At 42.6% G+C, this 20,156-nt stretch overlaps 1 protein-coding gene across 1 annotated transcript; it reads left to right on the top strand.

Annotated features, from left to right (window-relative positions):
- The first annotated feature begins 5 nt into the window (after nucleotides 1–5).
- ibtk (inhibitor of Bruton tyrosine kinase) lies at nucleotides 6–17,874 on the top strand. Its single transcript, XM_022234112.2, has 20 exons — nucleotides 6–165; nucleotides 2,526–3,119; nucleotides 3,864–4,085; nucleotides 4,245–4,441; nucleotides 5,450–5,652; nucleotides 6,048–6,219; nucleotides 7,757–7,880; nucleotides 8,042–8,222; nucleotides 8,776–8,959; nucleotides 9,288–9,393; nucleotides 9,559–10,082; nucleotides 10,854–11,058; nucleotides 11,706–11,904; nucleotides 12,163–12,341; nucleotides 12,755–13,410; nucleotides 13,818–14,042; nucleotides 14,432–14,575; nucleotides 15,099–15,200; nucleotides 15,574–15,700; nucleotides 16,041–17,874. Exons 2-20 carry the CDS (start codon nucleotides 2,793–2,795, stop codon nucleotides 16,173–16,175), a joined length of 4,212 nt encoding a protein of 1,403 aa, XP_022089804.2. The 5' UTR covers nucleotides 6–165; nucleotides 2,526–2,792; the 3' UTR covers nucleotides 16,176–17,874.
- Nucleotides 17,875–20,156: the final 2,282 nt, after the last annotated feature.

The following is a 20,156-nucleotide window of genomic DNA, read 5'->3' as shown; positions in this document are numbered from 1 at the left end:
ACTAGTGTAAATTTACTTCTCAAAATGGCACCGTCCATGTGGCACTTTTTCGATTTCTCCTGTCAACAGTTCGGAACCATGGAATTGGAAGTTCATTTCTCTGCTCTCTCCGGTCTTCTCGTCTTCCCCTATGCCAATAGCAGAACAAGCATGGAATAGCAAAGGGTAATGTTGACGATTAGGCCTACAACTTTGACATTTATTGGGAAACAGGTAGCCCCACTAGTGTGGCACGGATCACTCCCGGTTTATCCTTAGCCACACATCCGTATGCGCAATTTCGTGTCGGCGTACTGAACATTTTTGGCGCACCCACTTATAATCGTGGGCGCAATTTCTTTCGCATACGAACATGATTCTTGACCTTTCCGTTTTCTAAATACCATTTATTGAATGATTTCACTCACGTTATTCAGGTATTTTCCAGTCTTTTTCCTTTATCCATTCAATCTAACGGGCTCACTCTTACAGTTGCCATCTTTAAAATAAGGTCGTTGAGCATTACGTCACTTGACCCCTCGTCGTCTCAACGGCTGTTCCATGTCAAGACATGTAATAAACGGACTGAGCGATAAGATACTACATGTACCAATGGACTCTTCCAAAACTTTGGCAGCAGTTTAGATGTCTTGACATGGAACAGCCGTTTGGAAATGCGCCCCTGAAAACAGCGACCATGGTGACGTACGCACACACCAGTCAGTCCGAGGATTGGGTGACACAACCTTTTCTTTGATCAGACTGTACACGTGCGCTCGTTGCAGTTGTTTTCTGAAGTTGACTTAAGCATGACTCGGCAAATTGTTGAGTTCAAATTGTCAAGTTGTCCAAAGTTGAGTTGGTAAACAGTCAAGTTGTTCAACATCTAAATTTCCTCAGCTATTGTGTCTGTGAGTGTGACAGTCATGGCAGTGTGACGAGACATGATGTAAACTCCAGGCCCAGGTTTTTCTGTTTATTTTATTTTTGTCTTATTTTTCAAAAATGTATTTGATTTGGGGAAAACCTGTAGCCTAAGTGTTTAAACTGTTCTCGCAGGCATACTTTTTAAAAATGTAAGCTCATTTTTTTGGGGCAAAAATTTGGGGTGCAAGTTTTGTGTAAGCTGACTAAACTATTTGAAATATGGATTCGCGCTGGGGAGAGGTAAATTAATTTTGGATTTTCGCCCTGCCCGACGTGAGTACGCTTGTGGTTTAGTGTTAAAATACACATCGGGCAGGGCAAAAATCCAAAGTTAATATCCAAATGATATCAGCCTTATCGCCAACACGGCCCAGTTTTCTCCACAAACAGATTTGGCAGGGCGGGCCCTTCTGCCAAAATTTCAGGCCGCCCCACCAATTTCTGCCGCCCTGCCAAAAGTCTTACCATTCTGCCTAATTTTTGAAATGAAAAAACAAATAGAAATGGCCAAGATCCAATGGCCAGGACAATCTCCGCCATCACATGCTGCCTGCTCGGTGCCCCGAATCAGCCTTTGTGACCGCCCGTCTCGCAGACCATGTACATACAACGCGCAACGCTGCATGCATTACCGCTGCGCTGTCTGCATGTCTTGTATCGATACATGTACCTGCACTATCGTCGTGATGATTTCGGCTTGGCTCGATCGGAACAACTCGGACCGAGTTTCATGTGGTGTCATTAATCGAACAACTGCACAGATGTCACCGTCGGGAAAGAAACAAGCACTTTGGGCAATCTTCAACTGAAGTTGCCTAAACTTTGGAACATGCATGCGTAAGTATGGCGATCAAAAACATGGCGATCGAAAAGACTTTTGAACATGTCCAAACAGCAGCTTTTTCGTCTCTGGATCACTGATTAATAAGTTTGGAATACACAGAAACTACCAATGGGCCAATAATAGCAATAACGGGCCTAGAATGTTACTATTTGTCGGCTATTCTTCCAGCTGCGTTCTCGTTGTAGGGCATGTTTTGTAGTATCACTATTTGGATGCACTCAACGGTTACTGTGCAGTGGTACAGGTGTATGTAAGTCATTTGGTGCTTTGTAAACACGGACACGCGTACACATGCGGCGCTGCAGCAACACATTATGACAAGCAAAGTCACATGTTGGACTTCGGCATTGTAGTGATTGTGCAAGGTCATGCAAGAATACCCCTTACAAACTTTTAACAGAAAAGATCATTGTGATCTCATCTGAGGAAACCGAATTTATTATTTTTCCCCGAGGGAAGTTCACCGTGCAATCTTCATGCCTGTCTAATTACGTCATAGTGCATCCGATGATGTCATCACGATCTCGATGACATCATGCCGCCCTGCCAAAAAATGTGTCCATGGAGAACACTGCTGCCTCTTTTCCACTCCTACACTGCCTTTCTAACACTGTGCAAAATCCCTTGTGCGGTATTAGCGATAAGGCTTCTGGCTATCCTGTGTAGCTAATGAACTAAAGATAATCAACTCTGATCAACTCATTGTTTTATCAAGTAGCATTTAGCAGTGATCATGCGCTAATGCCTCTTTTTTTTCTCCCTCTAACAATTTCAGTTCTGTTCCCCTTGCAATTATGGAGGCCTAAAAGCAATGGCAGCCCCCGGCCAGCCTACTGGGCTGCCTTAGGGCTGTCAAGGGGGAACCATTCCAGGCTAGCTAGTGGAGCTTCTGCATTTCCTGAGCTTCGGATCAACCCGACCTAGATTGTCACATCAGCAAATCCCACTTGCCCTACTTGGAAAGTTTAAGGCTGCCAGTTTTTGGTGCCGCGAACTTACAGTTTGACGTGCTTGGGCATTACGCGTTAGTAGAACTGACTCAATGAATCCGATGTTGGAAGCTGACTGCACTTCGCGGTGCCGTTCATCCCGTTGCGCTTCTAACCTCATCTCGGTCATTACTCGCGGCACCCCGCACCAGATCAAGACCTACCTCGGCGGTGCTTGTCAGAATGCCGGCCATGTGGCTGACGCGTGTGGGCGCACGACTCTGCACATGGCAGCATCCCTTGGCAAATTTGAGATTGTCGATTGGCTTGTTAAGGAGAAGCATGCCAGTCTTGGTGCTGAGGATCTTGAATCTGGTTGGACAGCTCTGCACAGGAGTATTTTCCACGGCCAGGTGATTGCTGCTGTGTACCTGATCAGTGTAAGTTGACCTGTTACCGTAAGTTACAGTACCAAGGATTTTCCAAAGAATCCATTAAAAGGTCTTATTCCAGTATACAGATCGCTATCATGGGTAGCCATCTTCCTTTTGTACCATTCAAAGCAATGTTACCAAACTGAGGCTGGAAGGAAACGTAGTCTGTTCCCTTTTTCTAATTTGTGGAGTTGTATTGCTATTGCTGATGGACCTACAGGGAACGAGACAAACAGAACATGTAGTTTCATGAAAAAGGTCTATAGCAAGGTGTGACAGCCTTTGAGCTGAGAATCAAGTCAAGTTTCTGAAGGCCACCTGCCAGAAAGTTGTGGATCAGAAATTGGATATTGAAGTAGCTGTTTGCAGTACACCTACATATACTTCTTGAAAGAGACTATTCATCATCATAATTGTGTGTGCCTTGGAAAAGATTGACCCAGTGAGATTTTCAAATTTGAATTTAAAATATCTGAAGCTACTTAAAAGGTGCAGAGCAGACTATTTTCTTGCCCAAAAGAAAATGTATTCCACAACTGTGCCACATCTTGGAATGAAAGGCAAGCAGTTCTTAGAAGATTGATTAAGTTGTAGTACTTTGATTTGACTTGTACCGTTCCATTTCACAAAAAATGTAAACATCTTTTCAGGTTTGTTTGAAATAAGGTTATTTGGTATTCAGCCAAACGACCATTTTGTGTTGACGACATTGTGATACTTACCATTGAGCCTCTTTGTCATATTGTGTAGCATGGAGCAAGCATAGATAAGCATGACAACGAGGACCTGACTCCCTTGGAGATTGCCATGAAAGACCACCCAGGCTATGCCGAGTATGACCCCCGGGGCCCCAGCCAAGTGTACTCGTGGGGCAGCAATGCCAACTTCACCCTGGGCCACGGCGGGGGGAAGAGCCGCAGTCAGCCGGACGTGGTGGACAGGTTTGCCCGAGATGGGCTGAGCATCAAGCAGGTTTGTGGGCTGTGTGCGTGTTTTTTTCCTTTGAGGAGCAAATTAATTAGCAAAGAAGTGTTTCCTTATGTTAGAATCTTACCTCTTAGCAGTCAACACTTGCGTTGTAAAACCTGTCTCATATATTCCACAAATCAGTATCATGCTTTCACCCTCCAGGTTGTAATGTGCAAGTTCCACACGGTCTTCCTGACCCACCAGGGGGCGGTGTACACCTGTGGGCATGGCCAAGGGGGGCGGCTGGGCCATGGCAATGAGGAGGTGTGTCTCAGGCCACACCCGGTAACGACGCTCACCGGGAAGGTGTGCGAGTTTGTGGCTGCTGCCAGGGACCACACACTATTTCTCATGGAAGAGTGAGTGATATGTATCTCATCTGGTTTCCATTTGAATGTACCTTTTCCAAGATTGACCCTTATTTCAGAGGATTTTTCTAGGATTCTTCCTGAGCAGTTATCGTCTGTGCAGGAATTTAATGTCACATTCTTTGTACTTCAAATTTCAAGGGACATCAAGCTCAATGTAAAGTAACAGTGGCTAGACTCTACCGTCCTCAGTCCCACACAATCGTTTGAAACCATTTGGTGGATTTTGAAGGATCTAGGAGGTTTAGTGTTGAAATTACTAATTTGGGCCATCATCTCCACCATGAATGCCAATTGGGACCCCTTAAGATCATCACAAGACCGTCACAAGACCACCACAAGACCTGAATGCAAGTCATAAGCTCTTCACATGAAAAGCAACAAAAATAAACTTGCTAGTTATGACTGATCTTATGACTTGTCTAGTAACTGGTCGTGTGACTGGTCTTGTGTCTGGTCTTATATCTGTTCTTTATCATGGTCTTGACTAGACACTGTAACCAGCTTCTAGAATGGGAGGGGTTAAGACACAGAAACGTGGAGGACAAAGCAGAACAAGAGCTTTCTGATATATAACAACATTGCCAATATCAAACAGTTTGGGTCCAAAAGGATGGAGAAATCTACCATTAGCACTCTTAGAGTCAAAGAGCATTGTGTTTAGAAAAAGAAAAATGATTTTACTCATATTTTGTGGGAGCAGGTCACTTTTTTTTTTACCATCATTGCATTTACCACCAAACATTTATCACCACAATCAGATCTGCCTGGAGCTTCTTCCAAAGCTATCTATCCAGTCTATGCTCCAATTTTCCCCCTCCAGGGGCACCGTTTTTCTTTACCGTCAGCGCTGTCTCCATCATCAGTGCTATATCCCCACCAAGTTGTTAGCATCATTGTAATCACTGACTTACCTGTCCTTTAGCTTTCTTTGAAGCTATCTCTCCAGCAGAATTGTTAAAGACCAACAGTCTAAGCTTCCATTTTCCCCCCTTGCAGCGGCACCGTTTTCTCATGCGGTCAGAACAGCCAGCACCAGCTGGGCCACTCCTCACTGGGCGTCAAGGCCCTGACCCCAAAACTCATCTCCAGCAAGCAGATCAAGCACAAGACGATGCTGGGCATAGCCGCAGGCCGTTTCCACTCGGTCATGCACACCAAGGAGGCCGTCTATACCTTCGGATTGAACGCTGGACAGCTAGGTGAGATATGGGGCCTGTTTGTTTCGCACGGATCTGGATCACGATCAGTGATCTGAAAGCTGGGTTGCGCTGTCCATTAGATGGATTTTGGTATCAGTGAACCAACCTCAAATCACTGATCTTGATCCGGATCCACATGAAACAAACAGGTGCCTAGTGTTTGCCCCAAGTCGCTAGTGCTTGATAAAAAACCTCAGTAGAAATACCGAAAGGATTTCATTTATGGGACTTTTCTTTACATTTCCTTCGGACAGATTTTCCGACCACATATGGTCTTGGTTGGACAAATGCCAAAAGTGGCCAGAAATTTCCTCCGTTCCATTAGAGTTTTTGCTCTGTATCCGTATACTAACCGTTGAGTTGCATTCACATCTCTTGTTTTCAATGTCCTTCAGGTCACGCCAAAGGAGAGAAGTACGTCGTCTCACCGCGTCACGTGACCACCTTACATCATGACAAGGTGGAGCTGACCCACGTCACCACCAGCGACGCTGCCACGGTGTGCGCAACCAAGGCGGGAGATATCTACGTGCTGAACGAGTATCAGTGTCGCAAAGTTGCCTCCAAGTAAGAAGCCTGCTCTGTCTGGCCTTAATTTTGTTAAGTCAGTGCATGTGAATGGAGAGGTACTCTGAGTATTGAGATATAATTATTGTTACCTTTTGATCCTTAAGAATTATTTACCATTTCTTCGCCATATCCTCTGAAAGTATTCCGTATTTGATGTTAAACTATTCTTCAAGCTTAATAATGCCCTAACAGTCCCAAATCCTCTGATTTCAATATGATTTTTACATACACGCTAGTGGGTTAGGGTCAATATAAAAAGTTTTTTCCATAGACGTAAGGTATTGAGATATTTTTCATTTTTATTTCCCCACAACCAATATGAAAGTACACAAGTGTTGTTAACCATTCTATTTGCATCAGTTCTGCTGAAAAATGGAATATTTCCAAAGATATAAGTTGCCAGCAACTGTAGGGTGAAAAGAAGTAATTATGACCAAATGCCTTGCTTAGGGACAGGAATGCCATAATCAGTGGCTTGGATCAAGCCAGCAACTGCAGGGTGAAAAGAAGTAATTATGACCAAATGCCTTGCTTAGGGACAGGAATGCCATAATCAGTGGCCTGGATCAAGCCAGCAACTGCAGGGTGAAAAGAAGTAATTATGACCAAATGCCTTGCTTAGGGACAGGAATGCCATAATCAGTGGCCTGGATCAAGCCAGCAACTGTAGGGTGAAAAGAAGTAATTATGACCAAATGCCTTGCTTAGGGACAGGAATGCCATAATCAGTGGCCTGGATCAAGCCAGCAACTGTAGGGTGAAAAGAAGTAATTATGACCAAATGCCTTGCTTAGGGACAGGAATGCCATAATCAGTGGCCTGGATCAAGCCAGCAACTGTAGGGTGAAAAGAAGTAATTATGACCAAATGCCTTGCTTAGGGACAGGAATGCCATAATCAGTGGCTTGGATCAAGCCAGCAACTGCAGGGTGAAAAGAAGTAATTATGACCAAATGCCTTGCTTAGGGACAGGAATGCCATAATCAGTGGCCTGGATCAAGCCAGCAACTGCAGGGTGAAAAGAAGTAATTATGACCAAATGCCTTGCTTAGGGACAGGAATGCCATAATCAGTGGCCTGGATCAAGCCAGCAACTGTAGGGTGAAAAGAAGTAATTATGACCAAATGCCTTGCTTAGGGACAGGAATGCCATAATCAGTGGCCTGGATCAAGCCAGCAACTGCAGGGTGAAAAGAAGTAATTATGACCAAATGCCTTGCTTAGGGACAGGAATGCCATAATCAGTGGCTTGGATCAAGCCAGCAACTGCAGGGTGAAAAGAAGTAATTATGACCAAATGCCTTGCTTAGGGACAGGAATGCCATAATCAGTGGCTTGGATCAAGCCAGCAACTGCAGGGTGAAAAGAAGTAATTATGACCAAATGCCTTGCTTAGGGACAGGAATGCCATAATCAGTGGCCTGGATCAAGCCAGCAACTGCAACTCTGGTCAACGCATGCTGGTACTCCAGACACTCGGAATGGAAGCCGGTGAAAACTGAGGTGTCTCTGGCATTGGTTTCGTTTCACACAGGCAACTGAATCTGCTGAAGATTGTCGCCAGCGGCGGCACCTTGGATTCGGATCTCAGCGACGGAACCCTGCAGAAGAAAGGAGGGTCGGAGCTGGTTCTGTTGGTGTTGAACCAGAGCGGACAGGTGAAGACTGATGAGAAAGTGGAGATTAAGAAATAAGCTTCACACCTCCTTAAACTAGGGACATCCCAGGTCATGCCAGATTTCTTGAAATCCTGAATTGTGTCATGGTATCTTATTTGCCAAGTCGACCCTTGGTGATAAATTTGACGTTTACTTCATAGGTGTATAACTGGCGGTCGAGCAGTCGCGCCCTGAGGCGTTGCGCATGGACGCGCAAGCGGCAGGTCTTCATGGCTGACGTAGCCCTGAGCCGCCAGGGCGTGCTCTTCTGCACTGAAGAAGGGGAGGCATTCTCTGGCAGATTCTTGGGCAAGAAATCCTCTTCGTCAAGTCATGGCAAAGGTACCGGGTCTGTTACTACCACAAACTATCACATTACCCCTGGACCTCTCATCTTAGGATTTTGAAGGATGTTGTTGGATCAAAGAAGGTAAACCCTGGCTACTATTAGTTTGTGTGGGACTTAATGCCCATTGGGAGTTCATACAAAAAGAGTGTGCCGCTGGGGTCCTTCGTTCTTGAATATTTTGCAGGATTCAGTAAGATTCTTTGCAAAATTCTCACTCATTCCAGCTCAAGTCTGTGTACACCAGTACTTTTCTTCGCTTAGTCAGACTTATCCTTGCATATCTTAGATTCACAACGAGAACTTCTTATTAAAAAAAAATCATGTTTTTGTCAAGGATTCTTGCTCTGTTAGCTTTATTCCTATTTGTCATGAAAACGTTGCATTGCTGTCCAAGTGTCCTCTTACATGAATAGATGATTGATAACACACATCCTTGACATTATCTTTACAGACTTTTTAAGAAGTCACCTCACATAAATTTTGTTCACAGGTTTCCAAAGCTTTCGTTGAGCATAATACCTGTCATTTCGTACTTCATTCGTTCAGATTCTTCCCAAGCCTCTCCTCGGGCCTCTCGGGACAACGTCCACTCCCGAGACTGGCCTGAAGACCCGGAAGAGATGGACCGGGTCAGCCTAAACCGGGTCCCTGCTGTCCACCGAGCGGTCAGGGTGGCCTGCTGCCCAAACGGTCTAGACTTTGCCGTGCTGCAGGCTGACCCCAAGGCAAGGTAGGGCTTGCATGGTGATTTCAGTCACCGTCCTTTTGTGCTCATCAAAACCAAAGTTACCCAATACTTGACTTCTTTCAAAAATCTACCAGCTTTTGAGAATTTTTCTAGGACTGAGGGAGGTAGAGCCAGGTCACGGATTCGTTCCATTTGGTTTGATGCGAGTTGTGCAAAGAAAGTTCCGTCGCTTCCTTTGCACAAACAGGGAGGTTTGGAAGATTAAAGATTGAGCTAAAGAAGTGATGACAAACTTTGCGGCAACATCCCGCGGTGGAATCTGTCCTTGTATTGGAGTAAACATTTGTGCGCATTGCCACCTTTCTTGCAGCTTGACTGAGGTTCCTTCGGTGAGCCCATCGTTGATGGTGAAGCACCTGTCGCACCTTCTCACGGATGCCGATTTGTCGGATCGCATCCATGATGTTGTACTGAAGGTTGGCAACCATTTTCAGTCAGAACTTTTTATTATGCCTTATTTGCAATTTTCGCTCATGTTGTGATCAATCAATTCTGATTTTTATTTGGGTATTCTCTAGTTTAAGAACTTTTTCATGAAATGAAAAATCTGGAATGTATTTACACATTTTCTTTTTTTTCAGGTTGGACATCGATCCATTCCAGCCCACAAATACATCCTCACCCTCCGTAGTGACTACTTTCGCTGCCTCTTTCTTCAGACTTCGCCCCGAGAGAATCACAACTCTGCCCACATGACGGATGCATTTGACTCTTTTCTAGTTGTCAAACCTCTAGAAACCCACGACGTCACGGACAAGACGGACTTCCACACACTGATGCAACTGCTCCAGTACATCTACACGGACACTTGTGACGTGTTCCAGTCGGACTTCGATTTTAAATCCGTCCCCGGAACTCCACGGAGTCCAACTACTGGTTTAGACGTTGCCAACGATTTTGACAAATTGACCATCACTAAGGAGAACAGACATAAGTCGGCCTACGGAATGTACAAGGAGCACAACGAGAAGAAAGGAAACAAGGAAGGCGGAAAGAAAGCCAAGAAAGATGGAGGAGCGAAGAAGAATGAAGCTGATGGGATGGTTTATGTTAGGAGTTTGATCGACGCAGCTAAGAAGTTTGGCGTGGCATCTCTGGTGAAAAGGTAAGGGCTATGTCCAATCTTCACGGCTATGGCTTGAAATTACATGTGTGCTTATGAAAGTCATCAACTAGCAGCTTAGCCACTTCCCATAGATGCATGCATTGCTCTGAGCCGCAGCCAGTTGATTCAGACACAGTCAAGGTCATTGTGGGCACAAAGGGGGCAGTTGCACAGCACTGCTGAGTCCAAACATGTGCTTAGCAAACAAAAGAATATTTGCCTAGCAGAAAATTGGTTACTAGCCCAAAATGTATATGTACGTTGCTTGTGTCTAGTACTTTTGCTTATTCCTTGAATCTTGAATCAAAAGCGAGGATATCTCTAGCCCTGCATAAATTTTCTAAAATATCGTTTGGTATGTCATTTGGAATGTATGATGCAATACAGTAGGTGCAAATTATAGATAACCATCCATGTTCTCTGATGCGTAACTCCAAATTAGGGATAAAAACTCATATCAGTGACACTCCAAATGAAACAAAAATTCAAAGTAAGGCTATGCCTGTAACTGTAGGAAAATAGTCTGGCTCCTTCCCATTTCAGAGTGTTCAATCAATGAGGTGGATTCTGGGAGTATGATCCAAAATGGCCATCTTGTGAATAAAGCCCGGTTTTGGTCCAACGTTTCTTCCATCATGGAGGGGGTACTTGTAAGCAGATCCCATGGGGGGGCGCAGCTGTTTAATTTTTAACCCATAAGCAGTATTGTATCCCAAAAAAGTTTTCACAGTTTCCATTTCTGGTCCATTTTTTCCTGGTTTGCGACTTCAGGTTGGACCAGGTCAAGTTCAGAGATGGTCGCCTGTGGAATTTCCGGCCCAGTGCCAAGCCCCTGCACTTCCACCCCCGGCAGCTACCCCAGCTTGCCAATGTGGTGCTGTGCTCCGAGGAAGGCACGCTGTTCCCCTGCCACAAGTGTCTTCTGGTCGCCAGACTGGAGTACTTTCAGAGCATGCTTGGGTCCGGCTGGATTGAGGTAAGCCTGAAGTTAGTATTGTCTGTGGCTACGGATATGCTATGTAGCATTCTAATAGTGAACATTAAGCCCTAGCCTAAAGGCTTGTTTGTGAATGCTTGTAGCGTCAAGAGTATAGCCAAGTCAGTGAGCCCTCGCACGCGCATCCTAATGACCTCAAACACGCTTCATTTGCGCTGTCGGAATACTGAAGTGATTCATTGTTCCATTTCATATCCGACCAAAGCTTCAAAGCTTCCAATTCTGCTTGGGTTATAATGTAGTTGCTATGAACCTAGAAAAAGAAATTTAGCATTATGTGGACCAGTTTCATCTGAAGCTTTGTTAACACAGAGGACAGATTTTATCCCCTAAATGTTTTCTTGCTTGAAGGTCCTGTGTTACTATGCCTGCGCCCAAAATGATTCCTCAAACTTCAGCAAGGCCAAAGTGTCGATAATTGAGCACATGTCCTTGCCAATGTGAAGACAAAGTTTCAAATACGGAAGGAGACATGTGCCCTTTCTTTTGTAGCTGCATTGTTTCAAAATCTCTGAAATGATTTATAGTCTGGAAAAACATATATCTTTAAAAAATACAGCCATGAAGAGTTAGCTTTGATTACAATAACCATGCTGATTTCTCCCTCTTGAACTGTGATTGGACAGGCCAGCTCCAGTGACCCGTTGAAGATGCCCCTGCCAGCCTCCATCCTGTCCATCCTCCTGGAGTACATCTACACTGACGACGCGCCGTCGGTTAGAGCTGCTACCGATGTTGAGTTGCTGTGCAACATGCTGGCCACGGCCGATCAGCTGCTTATCAGTCGGCTGAAGGAGATGTGTGAGGTGGCCCTGGTTGACTTGAGTAAGCTAGAAACTGTTCTGGGATTTTTGTTCAAGTAACAACAGTCTGCCATTCGAACAAAATCCTCTTGAGTGATCTCAATTCGCCAGGTTGCATTGTGTATTTGGGGTGTGATCCTAGGTTATATAATGTTCCTAATGGCTTCTGAATGGAGAATGGATGGCTTCTGACCGGCACCCCCCTTTATGACTAGGTCCTCAAACAAATTCTTTGTAGCGCTTTCCATGTTGATCTTTTGTCTTTCTGATATCATCCTAGTATCCCTCAGGAATGTGGCTGAGCTGCTCCAGTTTGCGTCCGTTTACCGAGCCAACCAACTTAAACGGACCTGTCACCAGTACATCGGCCTGAACTTGGCCTGTCTCCTTGAATCAAGGGCGTTAGAGATTCTCAGCAGTGACGTATTACTGGAGCTCACCGAGGCTTACAAAGAAATGGTAAGGGGCTCGGATTCATGGAGTATCTGAAAACCCTTACCACCGCAACCATTACATTATGAACTAGGGGGAGTCCTGGAATGAAGACTGGATAGGATGAAGCGTGTCGGGAAAAAATTAGCTTGTTATTTTGAGGTTTCCCTGAATTAAAAAAGATGAAAAAATTGGATTATTTTCAGTGGAATTACTAAGTTTCAGTGAAATATTTCTCAGTTTTGGAAATTATTCCCGTAAATAAGAAAACCTTGTGAAACTTATTGGGTTGTGTACTCTCTTCAAAAGGCATTTACTTAGAAAACAGCGGTAAAATTATGAGGGGCTATAAAGGCAGAGGTTTTGAGGGTCAAAATGTCCTAACCACTTTTTCGTGTGCAAGAATGCTATACATAATCGTGAATGACATTGGATTTCAGATTCCGTCCATGCCCTACCGTATCATCACACCATACGAGGAAGGCCCAGACATCAGCTACATTGAGGAGGAACCATCCACGGAGATCTCTCATTCTACCAGTGCAGAGGTTATGGAAGGCCATACCATCAGCTTTGACCGTGGCGACTTTGACCAGATCATCAGGAAGGCCAAAGCCAAGAGGAAAGCCAGTCGGAGAACAAGCACTGGAAAGCGGAAGAGTTTGTCGTTCAGTGAGTCTGGGGAGAACAACGCGAGTAGCAACCAGCTACCGGATGTGATACCCAGAACCCTTCCCATGGAAATGGACAACTTGACCATAGCAACAGATGCAATTGGGGATGCAGGGCAAGGCGACAGCTCTACGAGTGCCAGCTCCGTGTCTTCCCCGACGGGCCAGCCCAAGGTTGACGAAGCCAAAGAACGAGGGAGGTGGGAACAGGAAGCCTCGAGGGATTCTGGGAACAGTGAGCCGGAATCCATCCCAGCGAATCCCGGCAACCACAACGTATCCCCATCTGGAGTCCAGTCACCCCCAGGGAAGTGGATTAGGAAAGGCTGGTCAGAGACTGCCGTGGACGAGAAGACAAAGAGGAGCCTCGGGACACCCGAAAAGGCCTTCGGCAAAGACGAAACGCAGTCCAAAGGCTGGAAAAGGTAGGGACAGTGCTCAATGCTTCCTAAAATTTTTCATCAGCTTTAAAAAAATACACCTGCACATTAGGAAGTGCCTTGTTAATTAGTGAATTCACTTTGTCCTGCTGTGCCTTATCTGTTAATTATTTTTAGTCTTGTATCTAAACCATCTATTTTGGGTTTAGCAGCTGATCTTTACATTCATTTTTCCATAGATTTAAAAACTATCAATATGTTAATGTCTTCTCTGGATGCTTATATTTCATTGCCTGCATTGTTGGTTGTAATTAGTAAATGGTAAACTTTAAGACAGGAACTGTGTATGATACGCGGCAGTCTGCTCTGAACATTGCACAGTGGGCATGCTTAACTCTACAACTTTTCAGTGTCATCGCAAATTCATTAATCAAGGTATTTGTGTGTATCAGCCCCAGTATGTTAGACATAACGGGACCAGACCTACGTAGCATCATGCAGTCACAGGCATCCCTGACTGCAGCATCGAAGAAGCCGTTGACGACATCCAGAATGACCACACCCATAGCCAAGAAGTCCCAGAAGCAGCGTAAGCGAGAACAAGAGAGGGCAGCAGATAGTGCTACATCGCCGCCCCCTACCTCACCAGTGGAGCATCCAACACCAACCTGTCCATGGTTCGTATCAGGGCATGTGGCAGATTCACTTAAAAACTAGAACCGATTTCATGGCAATTCCGCCCCCCCATTCTTTACAGTGTCATGAAGATTGTCAACAAAGGCCATTCAGTATCAGAGGAAAACTTGCTTAAAATAATTGGAAAATATCAGTCCACCATTTAAAAATGAGCCCTCTGTTTCTGAATCTACAATTTTATATTCTTGCCCTTAAAGAAATTTACCAGAAAAGCCAATTTTTTGTGAAAGCACATTTTGAGTTCACATCATACTATTGGCATCTTTATTTTATGAGTTCTCCTGTTGTGGATAAGTGAATTTTCCTATTTTAAGTTCCATTTTAATTTGAATGTTGCCCTGAAGTGAATCATTTTGCTCTTGGAAATCAGGGGCGGAGCCCGCAAGATGGCTCCGGCGTCGACGTCGTCTTTCCGAGAAGTGCAGATGGAAGAGCAGAAGAGGATCATGGGCAGCACTGCCGTATCCACGGCAACATCACCCCCGGCCAAGTCAAGAGGTCTGGAACAACTCAGGTAGGGGGCAGGAAAATGGAAAGATGCGGGAGTGGGGAGTCAGACTGTTGACTGACTGTTGACTGGCTGACGGAACAAGTGACATTGTTGAGTGACCAATCAAGTGGGCCTATAGTTGATTATCAGCCCGACTGACAGACCGAGTGACCTATGGGGCCACCTATAAATCAAGTTGTTAAATTAAGTTTATGACCAGAGTTTTTTAGAACGTAGAAGTTAAATATTTCTCTTGTCAAGTTGCAAAGTTTCTCCAAGTTTTTTGTGGCTCCAGTTAAGTTTGTGACCCTTGAGAAGAGCTTTCTAATCTTTTATTACATTTTCAAATGAAGACATCCTTTTCCCTAAAATCCATCTTGTGTATACCTTCTTTTCCCTCCAAAAGTAACAAAATTGTCACTGTATTCTTGGTAAAAAACTCAATATTGTAAATAAAATTGTTTCAAATCACATAGATAGCAATATTGTTTTGATAGTTGCAAGCTGTATTGTAGGTATTGATTTTTGTTCCTTCTTAAATCTGCAGCTTTGGTATTGTGTCTCGTGCTAGAAGAGTTTCGGACAATGAGCCCAGCATGCTAGTGGAAGCACCCCCTCAAGAGGCAAGTCCCAGAGAAGTGCCGGAAAAGTAAGAGTTCAGGTCTTTTTCTGCCTAGGTCAAAATTGAGTTTTTGTCAGAGCGAGTGCTTGGATTATATTCTTGTCTGATGGTTGTCTACTTTATAATATGCTTTATTGAAATGAAAATGGTACGTCAAAATCGACCTTATGCATTTATATTTAGTTTCTGTGGTGTGAACCTTTTGGGGTGCTGGTCCATAATAGACTATTCCAACATGTTATTCATCCTATATAGAGTTAAGTTGACGTTAAGGGCCTTACTGAAGGATAAAGTCAGTAGATGGATTTGAACACCTTAACCATATGATCACAAGCCTTAAGCATTACCCACTCAACCTGTTGCCCCTTGACTGACTAAAATCCTGCTTTTCTCTTCCCAGTCCTTGGCAGCACCGAGCCACTTCACCGCCGGCCGCCCGAGTCAGCTTCTCTGAGATCATCAAGTTGGAGACGGAGCAGCGTGAGACACTTGCTAAGACCCTCAAGAAGCCATTCTCCCTGATACAGGTAAACGGACTGCTTCACGACCTTGGACCAGATCACACCGAAGAAATTTCTGTTATTGGCTAATCCTTTTAGGAGTATTTTGGCATTCGATCAATTTAATGGTGTGCCTTAAAATATGTCAACTCTTCCTCTGAAAAAAAATCCTGGAAAAAGCAGCCAGAATCAGTAGGGACTTCCTAAACTTTAGAAAGATTAGAAAGTTTTCTGCTTCAAGCTTTCAAAAAGCTCAAACATTTGTGAAAATCAGTTGTGGAATGGGAATTGAGAAATTGCCTAAGATGAGTACAAAGATGGTTTGCTTTCTTGAGATTCATGTGGGACTTTCTCTGGTTTACGGCAGATTGAGGAAAAGGCTATTGAAGAGCTATGGGCCTATTACCACACGGAAGACAGAGTGGATGAGTTCGTCACCGTGGAGCGGGCTACCAACGTTGCAGCCACGCCTCTTTGGCGGAAGGGCAAAGATGGCAGCTGACAGTATGAAAGCATTATGAGAGGAGAATAGGCCAACGTACCGGTGACATCACGCTTTATGTACATGTACGCTTGTTTGTGGAGCTTCAAATTCACTCTCCTTTTAAGTCTCCCATAGGAAAATGCACATGTAATCAAAGCGTGACATCGTTGATAGGGAGACCAATTATAAACACCTGTGCCAGCACTGATATGAGGAGGTTGCAGAATGAAGGTAAAGAAGTTAGCAACCAAGATTTGAATCAGCTTTTCTTGAACTCATTAAGCGAAACTTGTAAAATGAATTGTGTAAGTACCAAAGAAACTATTTAATGCAAAACAAAAGATTTGCGAATTATTTTACCTTTTGCTGTGTAACGTGAATTGATGCCATGCCGGCTTATATCAATGTTGTATAATGGTTGGAAGGGATTGATTTCAATCCCACATTTCTGTTTCCTTGGAACTGGGGAGGATCTGGCATCAAGTCATTGACAGTGTTTTCTTTTTGGACGGACAAAAATATTGATTTTTTGGGGGGGGGGATTTGAGTACTTGTGGAGCGACTTCACATTGAGGGAATCCGCCTTGAGCAGAAGCACCCCCTCATGGGTTGAAAAGAGCCATGTTGGTCAGGAGTGCTCATTTTGTTGGTAGCGATGCGACTGCAATGCTTGCGTTGCCTAGTTTGTGAACCAGCCTTGCGCAATTAGTACCAAAGGAGCCTCTGTTACTAAGGGAGCAGCGCCCTCTCTTGGTCCAGCTTGAGGCCCATGGAGCAAAATCGTTTGATAAAGCCATCTAAAGGAGCACACCAAACCAATACTTGTCTTTCTTTGTATTTGAAACACATTCCATGTAAGATGCAAATAATCATCACAGATGTAATCATAACCACTTGAAGAACGATTTGTTCTTTTGGTCAGACATAATTGCATTCTGGGTAAATTCTCCCACAAAGAGTAGTGTTGGGCCGAATACATAACTACCCATTGCTTATGAGCAGCATAAACGTGGTAAAAGTTCTCTGATGTCTTGAATATTTGATGTCAATCTACCAAGCAAATACTAAATGTTTATTCGTTTTTAAGCAATTCCTCATCTGGGTAGCATTTGCTTGCAAGAAATAAGCATTAACCTTTGCTTAAAAGAAGAAGTGATTGCTTGTTACAGAAACCATGTAACTAGAAGCCTAGAAAAAGCAATTGCTAGTTTTAGGCATTCGGCCCATTTCTTCGCCTTTATCTTGGATGGTGAAATGGTTTTGTGTGTGCAATGCTGGACCCATAATATGAAAAAACTTGGGATAGCTCCACAAAAGTTATTTTTTGACCAAATTTGAAGAAAGATGCAACGCTAACCCTTCTGAAATTTTCATTATATTTGCCATCCAGGTGCCTCAAATGCAGTCCTTAGGTGTTTTACTGCACTCCAGGTGTATTTTTGAGTAAATATGAAAAAAGTAAAATTATGGCCAAAGTTTATTTTGCAAGGCTAACAGTTTTCATTAAATTGGGATCTAGAGGTCCCATAGATGATTAAAACATGTTTCATTTCATTCAAAAATGATTTCTGAGTGAGTTTGAGTAAAGTCAAATTTGGGCCAAAATTGAGTTATTTTGCAAGGCTAACCCCTTGCAAATTTTTTCAAAATTTTCATTTTGGATTTTTCATTAAAATTGGGATCTAGAGGACCCATAGATGATAAACATGTTTCATTTCATTCAACACTGATTTCTGAGTGAGTTTGAGTAAAGTCAAATTTGGGCCAAAATTGAGTTATTTTGCAAGGCGTTAGCCCCTTGCAGATTTTTTCAAAATTTTCACTCTGGATTTTTCATTAAAATTGGGATCTAGAGGACCCATAGATGATTAAAACATGTTTCATTTCATTCAAAACTGATTTCTGAGTGAGTTTGAGTAAAATCAAATTTTGGCCAAAATTGAGTTATTTTGCAAGGCTAACCCCTTGCAGATTTTTCAAAATTTTCACTCTGGATTTTTCATTAAAATTGGGATCTAGAGGACCCATAGATGATTAAAACATGCTTCATTTGATTGAAAAATGATTTCTGAGTGAGTTTGAGTAAAGTCAAATTTTGGCCAAAATTGAGTTATTTTGCAAGGCTAACCCCTTGCAGATTTTTCAAAATTTTCACTCTGGATTTTTCATTAAAATTGGGATCTAGAGGACCCATAGATGATTAAAACATGCTTCATTTGATTGAAAAATGATTTCTGAGTGAGTTTGAGTAAAGTCAAATTTGGGCCAAAATTGAGTTATTTTGCAAGGCTAACCCCTTGCAAATTTTTTCAAAATTTTCATTTTGGATTTTTCATTAAAATTGGGATCTACAAGACCCATAGATGATTAAAACATGTTTCATTTCATTCAACACTGATTTCTGAGTGAGTTTGAGTAAAATCAAATTTTGGCCAAAATTGAGTTATTTTGCAAGGCTAACCCCTTGCAAATTTTTTCAAAATTTTCACTTTGGATTTTTCATTAAAATTGGGATCTAGAGGGCCCATAGATGATTAAAACATGTTTCATTTCATTCAACACTGATTTCTGAGTGAGTTTGAGTAAAATCAAATTTTGGCCAAAATTGAGTTATTTTGCAAGGCTAACCCCTTGCAGATTTTTTCAAAATTTTCACTCTGGATTTTTCATTAAAATTGGGATCTAGAGGACCCATAGATGATTAAAACATGTTTCATTTCATTCAACACTGATTTCTGAGTGAGTTTGAGTAAAATCAAATTTTGGCCAAAATTGAGTTATTTTGCAAGGCTAACCCCTTGCAGATTTTTTCAAAATTTTCACTCTGGATTTTTCATTAAAATTGGGATCTAGAGGACCCATAGATGATTAAAACATGTTTCATTTCATTCAACACTGATTTCTGAGTGAGTTTGAGTAAAATCAAATTTGGGCCAAAATTGAGTTATTTTGCAAGGCTAACCCCTTGCAAATTTTTTCAAAATTTTCACTTTGGATTTTTCATTAAAATTGAGATCTAGAGGACCCATAGATGATTAAAACATGCTTCATTTGATTGAAAAATGATTTCTGAGTGAGTTTGAGTAAAGTCAAATTTGGGCCAAAATTGAGTTATTTTGCAAGGCTAACCCCTTGCAAATTTTTTCAAAATTTTCATTTTGGATTTTTCATTAAAATTGGGATCTACAAGACCCATAGATGATTAAAACATGTTTCATTTCATTCAACACTGATTTCTGAGTGAGTTTGAGTAAAATCAAATTTTGGCCAAAATTGAGTTATTTTGCAAGGCTAACCCCTTGCAGATTTTTTCAAAATTTTCACTCTGGATTTTTCATTAAAATTGGGATCTAGAGGACCCATAGATGATTAAAACATGCTTCATTTGATTGAAAAATGATTTCTGAGTGAGTTTGAGTAAAGTCAAATTTGGGCCAAAATTGAGTTATTTTGCAAGGCTAACCCCTTGCAGATTTTTTCAAAATTTTCACTTTGGATTTTTCATTAAAATTGGGATCTAGAGGGCCCATAGATGATTAAAACATGTTTCATTTCATTCAACACTGATTTCTGAGTAAGTTTGAGTAAAATCAAATTTGGGCCAAAATTGAGTTATTTTGCAAGGCTAACCCCTTGCAGATTTCTTTAAAATTTTCACTCTGGATTTTTCATTAAAATTGGGATCTAGAGGACCCATAGATGATTAAAACATGTTTCAATTTATTCAAAACTGATTTCTGAGTGAGTTTGAGTAAAATCAAATTTTGGCCAAAATTGAGTTATTTTGCAAGGCTAACCCCTTGCAGATTTTTCAAAATTTTCACTCTGGATTTTTCATTACAATTGGGATCTAGACGACCCATAGATGATTACAACATGCTTCATTTGATTGAAAAATGATTTCTGAGTGAGTTTGAGTAAAGTCAAATTTGGGCCAAAATTGAGTTATTTTGCAAGGCTAACCCCTTGCAAATGTTTTCAAAATTTTCACTTTGGATT

The sequence above is a fragment of the Acanthaster planci genome, linkage group LG15 (assembly GCF_054643075.1).
Source record: "Acanthaster planci isolate LZ-2023a linkage group LG15, COTS_SCS, whole genome shotgun sequence".
NCBI lineage: Eukaryota > Metazoa > Echinodermata > Asteroidea > Valvatida > Acanthasteridae > Acanthaster > Acanthaster planci.
Note: the sequence above shows the minus strand (reverse complement) of the source record. Positions and strands in the feature narration are given on the sequence as shown.